The 12806-nt window shown below is 46.6% G+C and overlaps 1 protein-coding gene across 1 annotated transcript in view; it reads left to right on the top strand.

The window, feature by feature from the left end:
* The window catches only part of LOC148474664 (fatty-acid amide hydrolase 1-like), a 47774-nt gene extending 34968 nt beyond the window's left edge, over positions 1–12806 (top strand). Inside the window, exons 12-14 of the mRNA XM_088458284.1 lie at positions 7037–7145; positions 10937–11082; positions 12457–12806. Coding sequence (XP_088314410.1) covers positions 7037–7145; positions 10937–11082; positions 12457–12615 — 414 coding nt within the window. The 3' untranslated portion in view covers positions 12616–12806. The remainder of the gene's footprint in view (positions 1–7036; positions 7146–10936; positions 11083–12456) is intronic.

Below are 12806 nucleotides of genomic sequence, written 5' to 3'. Positions count from 1 at the left end.
CATGTTGTGCAGTCCTTACCTCCGGCGGTGGAGATCTGCCAGAGGACGCTGCAGTGGGGTGACTGCTTCATCCGCTCCCCCACTAGACCAAAGGGGCAGTTAAAAGCTGGCATCGGGGACCATGAAGAGGTCAGCGGCACCCGGCGGTTGGTGTAGCAGCGGGGAGGTAGGCTCTCCCCCGGCATCCTCTCCCCCAGCCCAGAGCACAATCCCTCACTTTGAGATTTCCCGCTTCTGAGCTGTTCCTCCTCCTCACCCTCTTCCCTATAGACAGGGCCGGATTAAGGTCTGTGGGGGCCCCAGGGCAACAAACATGTGGGGGCCCCTATTACGTGCCCTTTATGCAGTGCACCCAGTAGTAGTGCCCCCAGGAGTGTTGCCCCTTATGCAGTGCCCCCTATGCAATGCCCCGTGTAGTTATACCCCCAGTAGTAGTGTTCCCAATAGTAATGCCCCCTGTATAAATACCCCCAGTAGTAATACCCCTGTAGTTGTGCCCCCAGTAGTCATGCCCCCTGTGTGTGCCCAATAGTAATGCCCTCAGTAGTAATACCCCTGTAGTTGTGCCCCCTGTGGTAGTAGCACCAGTAGTAATGCCCCCCCCAAGTACTGTCCCATGTAGTAATGTCCCCCCCCGAGTAATGTCCCCTGTAGTAATGTCCCCCTCGAGTAATGCCCCCAGTAGAAATGCCCCCCGAGTAATGCACCCAGTAGCAATGTCCCCCCCGAGTAATGTCCCCTGTAGTAATGCCCCCAGTAGTCCCCCCCGAGTAATGTCCCCCACAGCAGTGGAAAAGCCGCTTGCGCTAAAAAGAGAAAAAAATAAAATCTTACTTACCTTAAGCCCCGCTCCCGCTGCCTTCTGATCCGCTCAGCTGGCGCTGCTCCTCTGCACTATGGGAGAGACGCATGACGTCTCTCCCATAGTTCACTGCCTGAGCCGGAAGCCGGAGCTCACGAGTGAGCTCTAGTCACCGGCTCTGGCTGCCGCTGCGGGGAGGGAGCCGGGCGCCCGCTGGTTACAATCTAAGCGGGCGTCTGGTGTCTCCGTGCGGCACTGGGGTTAGGTGTCCAGAGGAGGCGGAACTGGTTCCGTCTCCTCTGGTTCACTTTAACCCCGATGGCTGGGTGTGGGGGCCCAGGGATGATCGCCCCTGTCGCCCCCCCTTTAATCCGGCCCTGCCTATAGGAGACACTCAGCAGCCATTAATTCTGAAGCTACAGGTCTCAGGAGATTTGGGTCCAGTCTTCCTGTATAACTCTGCCAGCCCTTTGAGGCTTGAGTAGTTGATTTAGTGCCCATTATAAGTAGATTTATTTATGTGCATTATACTGTCTTAAAACGTTCCGTCAGTTATATCTATCCCTGCTGCTCTTATTTAAACCCTCAACTACCAGGCATGTAGGGGTTCATTATTACTTCACATTTACTTGTATTTGTGATAGGTGTCACTCTGCATTACTAGTCATACACTGATTATGTGCTGCTAGCTGGTTATTACTATGTCTTCTAAGGGTAAACAGGAGCCTGAGGCCCCTGTGCTGGTTACTTGCAGATCCTATTCAGCGGGCTTGTCCCCTTAGGATTTCATGCAGAATGGTCTGTGAGTTATTTGTTATGTACCACCTCCTCAGTCCACCATACCAGCCCCTGTCCAGGAGCCACCTTTGGTGTGCTCCTTATCATAGGTTATGACGCAGCTAGTGGACCTCTTATCAGCCCTCATGCTGCCTTCCACCATGGGGTACCCACAGCTATTACAGCCTACTATGTCAGTACCCCCTATGCATCCTCCTTGGATGGATGTTTATGTCCACTCAGTGCAGAATATGGCTCAATCATCTGCCGCCTATCAGCAAAAGGCGGACAGACAGCCACTAAAACACTTAGGCGGACGACTGTATCATCCTCTCAGTCCACCCCGCTTTCGGATTCTAATGCATCATCTGTGGAGGCAAATGATGCACAGGGTTCTCTCTCCGGGTCGCACTCGGGCGAGGAGAACCGTCATTCAACAGTGGATGTCCCTCCTTTAGTGAGGGCGGTTATATCGATCCTGAATGTAGAGGATGATGAGCCGGCCCCTAAGCCAAAAACCCAGATGTTTAAACGTCAAAAGGTGGTTAAGGCTGAATTCCCTCAATCAGAACAGCTCACTGAGCTCATGGGGGAAGCTTGGAGTACTCCTGGCAACGGTTCCAGGTCCCAAAAAGACTAGTGTCTTTTTACCCTCTTCCTAATAGTGAGTGTGCTAAGTCAGAAATCCCTCCTACTGTTGATTCGCATGTGGTACGCTTTGTCAGAAGTTCTACTCTGCTTTTACTTGTCTCAAGTCAGTCTGCTCGCTTTCTGGCGCTATCAGCAGGCCAGCTACAGTATGGCTGTGGCCTGTGTGGCTAAGGCTATCGAAGGATGGGCAGAGGCACTGGAAGAGAGCTTGCCATCAGACCCTACCAAGGTAAAACTGACCTACATCTTCCATATTTAGGAAGAAGCTGCCCCTAAGCCTAGGCTGTCCTCTTCTCTGTTCTTTAGCCCTCAGAGTAAGGCAAGTGAGCAGTCCTTTCCCAGGCAGTCTAGTTCTCACAAGACCACTAAGCCGCGATCCAAGCAGTCTTGGTTGGCTAGATGTCCAGCTTCCAAGTTTGACGACAAACTCTCCGCCTGATCTTGGCATCAAGCAACAACAGATGCTTGGGTCCGAGAAGTGATCTCTCAGGAGTACGCCCTCACCTTCCTCAGGTGTCCTCCCCAGCTATCGAGGCCCTGGCCCTCCAGGAAGCTAATCACTCCATGCTGCGTTCATGTGTGAAAATACCGGTTCCTTCGGCTCAGCGAGGAACTGGGTTTTTATTCCACTCTCTGTTTGATTCAGAAGCCGAATGCGTCTCACCAGCCTATTCAGAATCTCAAACCCCTCAACAGATTTATCCGAGTACCCAAGTTCCACATGGAAAATGTGTGATAAATTGTCCTGGCATTGGAGCCTGGGGATTTCATGGTTTCTCTCGACATTCAGGATGCATATCTGCATGTACCTATTACTCCAACCCACCAGCAGTTCCTACAGTTTGATGTTCTGCAGCAACATTACCAGTTTCGGGTACTGCCCTTTGGTCTGTCAACAGCCCCTCAGTTATTTACCATAATAATGGAAGTTATGGTGGCCCACCTCAGGTGCCATGGAATCAGAATCCTGCCATACCTAGATGACCACTTAATCTTGGCACATTCACCAGTTGTGTTACAACGACATCTCCAGCTGACCGTTGACTGCCTGCAAACACACGGCTGGCTCATCAATTGGATAAAGTCCTACCTATCTCCGACGTAACGGATTGTACATCTTTGGGCATTCCTGGATTCTCGAATACAGAGGATCGTTCTGCCAGCGGACAAAATTTTTATACTACACTTGCGCAACTTGCTCCACAATCAGGGAGTATCCATTTACTTAGCAATGCAGGTCCTGGGGTCCATGGTATCTCCTTTGATATGGTAGAATACGCCCAGTTCCACTCCAGGCCCCTTCAACAACTGATTCTCTCCCGGTGGAACGGGCAGTATCATCTGATCTGCTCCCAGATGATCCTTATCTCTCCGGAGGTTCGGTTTTCCCTCTCATGGTGGCTACAGACGTCCAATCCGGACAAGAGTCGCCCCTTCTAGATTCCAAATTGGGGACTTCTCACTACAGATGCCAGCCTTCGCGGATGGGATGTGGTAATCGGTCATCATACCTTTCAGGGACGGTGGACAACCGAGGAAAGTCGCCTGCCCATAAACATTCTGGAGGGGCAAACAGTGTACAAAGCGCTCTCTCTGGCACAAGATCTGCTCCGGGACAGGCCAGTCTAAATTCAGTATAAAACCCGACTGTGGTAGCCTACCTCAACCATCAGGAAAGCATGCAAAGTTGGGCAGCCATGCGGGAAGAAGCACACATTCTGGTCTGGGCCGAATGTCATCTCCCGGCAATCTCGGCAGTGTTCATCCCCAGAGTGCTCAACTGGGAAGCGGACTGCCATCAGGACATACACGCCGGGGAGTGGGCTCTACATCTGGATGGCTTTCAACTCCTGGTGGACAATGGCGCCTGCCAGACATAGACCTGATGGCTTCACATCACAACCACAAGGTCCTCAGGTATGGGTCCAGGACCAGAGATCCCTCAGCTGCCTTCGTGGATGCTCTGGCAGTGAGGTGAAACTTAAATCTTGCATACCTCTTTCCTCCAATCTCCCTCCTCCCGAGAGTTCTCCAAAAGTTCAAGCAAGAAGTCGGAATGGTGATACTAATAGCCCCAGCCTTGCCCAGGCGACATTGGTTCATCGACCTACGAAGTCTCTCCATAGACACTCCATTCCCACTGCCTCTATGGCAGGATCTACTAGCACAGAGTCCTTGCCTGTACCCATACCTACCTCATCTGTCTTTCACGGCATGGCTCTTGAGAGACCCCTTTAAGAGCCCAGGGGGACCATACAGTTTTTAGGGTCTCCCGGGTGCTTGCCTTTCTGCAGGCTGGGTTAGACCTCGACCTCCATCTGGCCTTCCTTAGAGTTCAAGTTTCTGCTCTGTCAATCTGGTTCCAGTGAAGGATCACTCCCCTGTCTAATGTTAGAACATTCTTTCAAGGTGTTCTCCGCCTTCAACCTCCTTTTTGTCCCTCCGGTGGCTCCGTGGGATTTGTCCTTGATTCTCCGGGCTGTACAGGCTCCTCCATTTGAACCTCTGGACTCAGTAGACCTCAAGTGGCTGACAGTGAAGACGCTCTTTCTCTTCGCTATCTCCTCTGTGAGCAGGGTATATAATTTGACAACGCTCTCCTGTCACTCCCCATTCTTGATCTTTCATCCGGACAGAGCTGTCTTCTGTACCAGGGCTGGTTATAACCCTAAAGTGGTATCCCGGTTCCATTTGAATTACTAGATTGTGGTTTCGACCTTCCAGTCCTCGGATTTTTCTGCAGGTGAAGCCTCCTTGGATGTGGTTCGTGCTTTTCGGATCTACTATTTCCTTTAGGTAATCAGATTCTGTATTGTATGGCAAATTTGTATTGTATGGCTTTCATAAGTGAGGCTGGCCAGCTAACAAACAGACTCTGGCTGGATAGCTCCGAATGACACTCTCTAAGGCCTACACACAAGCTAATCTTCCTGTTCCAAACAGGGTTACAGCACATTCTACTCGGTATGTGGGACCCTCGTGGGCAGTTCGATGTGGCGCTTCTGCTGAACAATTGTGCAAGGCAGCCACGTGGTCTTCCGTCCACACCTTTCTCAGGTTCTACACCTTCTTTCTGTTCAGGAGCGTCCCTGGCCTTAGGGGAAACTGCTATGGGACATCCCCATGGTATCCCTGTGGATCACCTATGGACCCTGAAGAAGAAATTGAGTTATGGTAGACTTATCTTTGTTAACTCTATTTCTTCAAATATACAAATAGTTGATACCAGCGCTATATATAGTTTTTGTATATAAAAACTCAGATACGGATGTGTAGTCAATTAATATCACATTTAATACATTACAATATAATAAAATTTGTTATATGGAAAATAATAAAATCCACAAAATAAGTGCTGTATTAAAAATAGTTGCAGTCATATGTAATCGCTACTAGGGGAGGCTGGTTAATCCATATTCGATAAAGACACTAGCTGTGGGACAAATTGTTGGTTCTGTGTAACTAGGTACAGCAAATATTTACCAGGTGGCGTATTCTTAATCTCAGTCCAAAGAAATTATCATGTGTCCAAATCCTGTTGGTATTATTACAGAGTATAGACTGGATGGGATCCACTTGTAGCTGTTATCCTGTGGAGTTGATGCAAATGTCCCAAAAGCAGGAAAATGTGTCAAAGTGTCCAAGATGAATGGATATAGATGTACCCCAAGGGTTGTAGCGATGGTGGAGAGGCTTAACGCGTTTCGCTGGTAAATCGATATCCAGCTTCTTCAGAAGTATACCTATTTCTTCAAAGTCCATAGGATCCACAGGACGCCCACAAGGGTTCATTAGGGCCTTACAGAGTACACAAACAGAAACTGGATGAACAAAACAAGAAAAAAATAATTACAGTACAGAACTTTTGGTGCCATTGTTGGGCATGGGGAAGAGATGATTGTATAAGTGAGGAAAGGAGAAGCACATGAGGGAAGAGGGTCCTGCTCGTTAGAGCTTACAATCTAAAGGGGAGTGGGAGACAGATGGGGGTGACACAGAGGGGAGAGACAGTGAGTAAGGAGCATGGAAGGTAGGATAGGATAAGAGCTGGAAAGCTTTGATAAAGGAGTGGGTCTTGAGAGCCTGTTTTAAACTTTGTATAGATGTGGAGTCTGATAAGGAAAGGGAGAGCAAGAGAGTTCCAGTGGTAGGGAGCAGCACAGGCAAAATCTTGCAGGAGGGAGTGGATGAAGTAATTAGTTGGTGAGCATTAATTTGTGGAGCGAAGTGGATGGGCGGGAGGGGATACAGTCAATATCCCGGCAAAGGGGATGCTGGCAATTAGAATACCGGCGCCGTAATCCAGACACCTGTCAGAATCCTGTTAGGAGGAGAGTTAGGGGTTAGGGATAGACACTAGGGGGAGGTTTAGGGTGCAGGGAGAGGGAGGTTAGGTTTAGGCACTAGGAGGGAGGTTAAGTTTAGGCATAGGGGAGGGAGGGTTAGGGGAAGCATTAGGATACCGACTGACAGGTGTTGGTATCCTAACCCTGTCGGGAGGAAAGTGTCGGGACTCTGACCACCGGCATCCCGTACCCAACCCGGGCAGGAGTGTGCAGGGAGATAAGGTCAGAGATGTAAATAGGAGAGGATTGGATATATATCTGGTAAACAAGGTATATATGGAAAGTGTGTTCATATTTAATTAATATATGTAATTCTAATTTCAAATTATTTCTCAGTAATGTCTTTAATGACACTGTTAAATTTTATTCACATATTAAATACCTATAATTCATGTACCCCAGTCTGTTCTCTGAGGTCTGTCTGTGATTGTCAGCTCTTGTGATAAGTCTTTTCTTTTAGGAATACCAGACAGAATTCCTCACTGAGTGGAGAAAGCTGAATCTAGATGTGGTCCTATGTCCCATGTTGGGCCCGGCCTTCAACATCGGTTATCCGGGGAGACTTTATGGTATTTCTATAAGTCACTGTGCTTCGTCACTAATTTATTTATATTATTATACAGGGTGTAACTGGAGATTTATGGGCCCCACAGCAACATTTATTACGAGCCCCTTTGTACATTTTGTCCGCTGGAAATGGTGTGGCTTAGGTTTAATAGAAAACCATTCTCAGCTGTGGGGTCCTTGTAGCTGCACCCCCTCTCACTACAGTAGGACCACCTTAGGTCCTCCGATGGGTGTCCTGCAGTGTATAATGACAGTGGCACATGCAACACTCACTAATTATTAGCAGCCAATACAGCAACATGAGATATAGAATGTGCATAATGTAATGATAATGATATAACTGGTTTACTTCATATAAGATATAAGAAGTTCTTATTGCAGAATAAAAGGGAGATCTCAGCATGTGCGCTATGGTACATAAGGATATATTTATTTCAGTACAGAGAAAAAATATATATTCAATGTTCATGACAAAAGAATTATCAGACTCAATTGTCTAACTTAATTCCATATGGCCAGTATACCCATAGAGCTTTCTATGCTACCAATCTAATGTGCCCCATATGGCCAGTATACTCATAGAGCTTTGTATGCCACCAATCTAATGTGCCCCATATGGCCAGTATACCCATAGAGCTTTGTATGCCACCAACTCAAATGTGCCCCTTATGGCCAGTATACTCATAGAGCTTTGTATGCCACCAACCCAAATGTGCCCCTTATGGCCAGTATACTCATAGAGCTTTGTATGTCACCAACCTAATGTGCCCCGTATGGCCAGTAGACCCAAAGAGCTTTGTATGTCACCAACCTAATGAGCCCAATATGGCCAGTATACCCATAGAGCTTTGTATGTCACCAACCTAATGTGCCCCATATGGCCAGTATACCCATAGAGCTTTGTATGCCACCAACCCAAATGTGCCCCTTATGGCCAGTATACTTATAGAGCTTTGTATGTCACCAACCTAATGTGCCCCGTATGGCCAGTATACCCATATAGCTTTGTATGTCAACAACCTAATGTGCCCAATATGGCCAGTATACCCATAGAGCTTTGTATGTCACCAACCTAATGTCCCCCATATGGCCAGTATACCCATAGAGCTTTGTATGTCACCAACCTAATGTGCCCCATATGGCCAGTATACCCATAGAGCTTTGTATGCCACCAACCTAATGTGCCCCTTATGGCCAGTATACCCATAGAGCTTTGTATGTCACCAACCTAATGTGCCCCATATGGCCAGTATACCCATAGAGCTTTGTATGCCACCAACCTAATGTGCCCCATATGGCCAGTATACTCTTAGATCTTTGTATGCCACCAACCTAATGTGCCCCATATGGCCAGTATACCCATAGAGCTTTGTATGTCACCAACCTAATGTGCCCCTTATGGCCAGTATACCCATAGAGCTTTGTATTGCATCAACCTAATGTGCCCTGTGTGGCCACTATACCGATATAGATCTTTGTATGCCACCAACCTAATGTGCCCCGTATGGCCAGTATACCTATAGAGCTTTGTATGCCACCAACCTAATGTGCCCCTTATGGCCAGTATACCCATAGAGCTTTGTATGCACCAACATAATGTGCCCTGTATAGCCACTATACCGATATAGATCTTTGTATGTTACCAACCTAATGTGCCTCTAATGGCCAATATACCCATAGAGCATTGTATTCCATCAATCTAATGTGCCCCATATGGCCAGTATACCCATAGAGCTTTGTAATCCATCAACCTAATGTGCCCTGTATAGCCACTATACCGATTATATATCTTTGTATGCCACCAACCTAATGTGTCCCGTATGGCCAGTATACCCATAGAGCTTTGTATGCCACCAACCTAATGTGCCTCTAATGGCCAGTATACCCATAGAGCTTTGTATTCCATCAACCTAATGTGCCCTGTATGGACACTATACCGATATATATCTTTGTATGCCACCAACCTAATGTGCCCCTTATGGCCAGTATACCCATAGAGCTTTGTATGCCACCAACCTAATGTGCCCCTTATGGCCAGTATACCCATAGAGCTTTGTATGCACCAACATAATGTGCCCTGTATAGCCACTATACCGATATAGATCTTTGTATGTTACCAACCTAATGTGCCTCTAATGGCCAATATACCCATAGAGCATTGTATTCCATCAATCTAATGTGCCCCATATGGCCAGTATACCCATAGAGCTTTGTAATCCATCAACCTAATGTGCCCTGTATGGCCACTATACCGATATATATCTTTGTATGCCACCAACCTAATGTGTCCCGTATGGCCAGTATACCCATAGAGCTTTGTATGCCACCAACCTAATGTGCCTCTAATGGCCAGTATACCCATAGAGCTTTGTATTCCATCAACCTAATGTGCCCTGTATGGCCACTATACCGATATATATCTTTGTATGCCACCAACCTAATGTGCCCCTTATGGCCAGTATACCCATAGAGCTTTGTATGCCACCAACCTAATGTGCCTCTTATCGCCAATATACCCATAGAGCATTGTATTCCATCAATCTAATGTGCCCCGTATGGTCAGTATACCCATAGGCAACCAACCAAACATGCCTCATATAGTCATACTCATAGAGCTTCGTATACCAAAAGTATATGGCAGTGGTTCCCAAACTCTGCCATTACAGTCCAGGTTTTAAAGAATATCCATACTTGAGCACAGATGACTTAATTAGTACCTCAGTCAATTTGATTTAACCATCTGGATTTCGGTATGGCTATCCATAAAACCTGGACTGTAAATGGCGGAGTTTGTGAAACTTTGGTATATGGAATAGTTTTAAGCACTGTAATTATGGGGATCAAATCCAAGACACAAATACAGTATACCACAAGCCACAGACACTGATCAAAGATCCATCCTCATTTATGATTTATACTACAAAATGTTACGTATAGAAGCACACATCAAAGTACACTGAGCAGGGCTGTAACTAAGGTAGTGTGGCTTGTGCCATGGCACAGGGCACCACAGGTCAGGGGGCGCTGTTTGGGCCTGTCAAATTTCTGTTTATTATCATTCTTGCTTGTAGCTTCCTCTTATTTCATCCCCAGCATCTCCTGGCCTCTTCTATCACTTCCCTGGTCCTTCCCCATGAAGCCATGGCCCTTTTTTGGGTGCATTATGTCCCTATTTGAAAAATGAGGGGGCGCCAATGCTCTTTCTGGCACAGGGCACCAAAAAGTCTAGTTACGGCTCTGGCACTGAGTGATTGGTCTGTAATGAGCAGGTGTTTGGGGACAGTACATATACAGAGCATTGGTTTTATACAAAGGAGAAATGCTCAGTAATATTGTAACCTCATTTTGTACACAATGGCAATTAGTGTGCAACAGTGACAAAATAAGACGTATGATGTGAAGCTCACAGGGGATACAGTTAATATCCTAGCAAAGGGGATGCCAGTGCTTAAAATACCGGTGCCGGCATGCCGACACCGGTCAAGGTCCTGGCGCTGGAATCCCGACCACCAGCATTCCGAAGGTGAGTAGCGGGGTTAGGGGGAGGGTTAGGGGTTAAAGTTAGGCACTTGGGGGAGGATTAGGGTTAGGCACATGATGTCACAAAACCCTTCCTAAATGATTTATTATTATTATTAACATGTATGTAAATAGCACCAGCATAGTCCACAGCGCTGTTCAATTATGAAGCAATACAGCTATAAGTTTGGGTTTGGGTATTAGACAAACAAAGCGATAAGAGGGCGCCACTTAGAAGCTTACATAAGTCACCAATCTCTCTTATGTCTCTCAGCTCCCATTGCCTGCACAATGCTGTACAATGTATTAAATTATCCGGCTGGAGTCGTTCCTGTTGGTTCCGTCACTGCGGAGGATGAGGAAGAGCTAAAAAATTACAAAGGTTACTGTAATGATCCCTGGGACAAACTGTATAAGAAGGTAATTATTATAGTGGTTTTTAAGATATAGGTGAGGTTTATTTGTGCTATCTCTCATAGGGCTCTATTTATTATCATTATTTTTACTAAAATAGAGTGAAAGAGGGTGTTTTCACACCCTTTTCACATTATTTTAGTTTCACCTAAAGTTACTAAATGGCAATTGGAGTAGAATTAGTAAAATTCCCTGTGAGATTGGTCTCTATTTACTACAATCCGCATATTAAATGCGGATTGTAGTGTGATATTACCGAGTGAATTCGTACTACTATAAATCCCTTGCAGGGACAGAGCTTGTGATAAAGCTCTGTACCTGCGGATCCCATCCGCACTCTAGTCGCGGTATTTTCGGAAAAAATACAGTGACTAAGAGCCCGCGCATGCGCCGACCCACCGTCGCTGCTACCCCCCACCAACGCTAAGCCCCGCCCCCCACAATCGCGGATCCCCGCGACCACCCCTCCCCCACCGCGACTCCACCCCTCCCTTCATTACACTTACCTACATCCTCCTGGCCTCTGGTGATCTTCTCCGGGCTTCCCGATCAGGTGATCTCCCATACTGCACTGGGGCCCGATCACCTGATGACCGGGCAGCAGTGCACTGTGGGAGACCAGCTGACCGGAGAGGAGCCATCACCGGAGGCCCGATCACCGGTCCCTGGATTCAGGTAAGTAAAAAAAAAATGTTTCATTTTTTTTTTTTTTTTTTTTACAGCAATCAGCTTGCGGTCTATTTAGACCACATACTGATTACTGGTACCGGCTCCCGCCTCTGCTCTCCCCGTTAGAGCAGAGCAGGAGGCCGGTAACCGGGGGAGACCCTGGATAACGCCACCTCCAGGTGGCGTTATTATCACAGGGCTTCCCCCGGTATTTTTTTACAATTTATTTTTAGTAACTATGGTCGGACCACATTTCCCATTACAATTATGGGAAATGCGATCTGCTTTACTAAAAATAAGTGATAATTAGGGGTTGGAGTAGAATTTTACTAATTCTACTCCAATTGCCCTGTAATAACTACAAGTGAAACTAAAATAATGTGAAAAGGGTGTGAAAACACCATTTTCTACTTTATTTTAGTAAAAATAATGTTAATAAATAGAGCCCATTGCCTGAATTCGCAATACGAATTCAGTCGGTAATATCACACTACAATCTGCATTCAAAATGCGGATTCTATTAAATAGAGCCCATAATACTATTGTTATAAAGTGTTTAATCTCCAGGATTGTGTTTATTTATATATATATGAGTACAAAGCCTGGACAGGTGTCTAAACATTGCTGGGGCTCAGTGGTTATGTGCCATGTCTCTCTTCCTCCCCCTACTGTTTACTCTGTGTAACTGCTTCTCTATCACTATCTCTGCAGGCTGTGGAAGGAGGGGTGGGTCTACCGCTGTCTGTTCAGTGTGTGGCGCTTACCCACCAGGATGAGCTCTGCCTGCGTCTCATGAAAGAAGTCGAGACCCTCAGCGGCCATCCCAAAAGAGGCGATAAGCCCCTGCCTAGCTCTTGGGCAACTCATTAGAGATGACTATAAACATATATTATTAGTTGTTATTTCATTAGAGAAACCTATATCGCTACTCTTTATTATTTTGTTATCTGTAGAGGGTTACTAGTCGTTGACTGATCCTCTTCATGGACAGCAGCAAGTGACAGCCATAGGTAGACTGAGCAATGTGGATTCTTATAGCAAAGCAGTTATTTTCATCTGTA

Source organism: Taudactylus pleione, unplaced genomic scaffold (assembly GCF_031769625.1).
Source record: "Taudactylus pleione unplaced genomic scaffold, aTauple2 ptg000824l, whole genome shotgun sequence".
NCBI lineage: Eukaryota > Metazoa > Chordata > Amphibia > Anura > Myobatrachidae > Taudactylus > Taudactylus pleione.
Note: the sequence above shows the minus strand (reverse complement) of the source record. Positions and strands in the feature narration are given on the sequence as shown.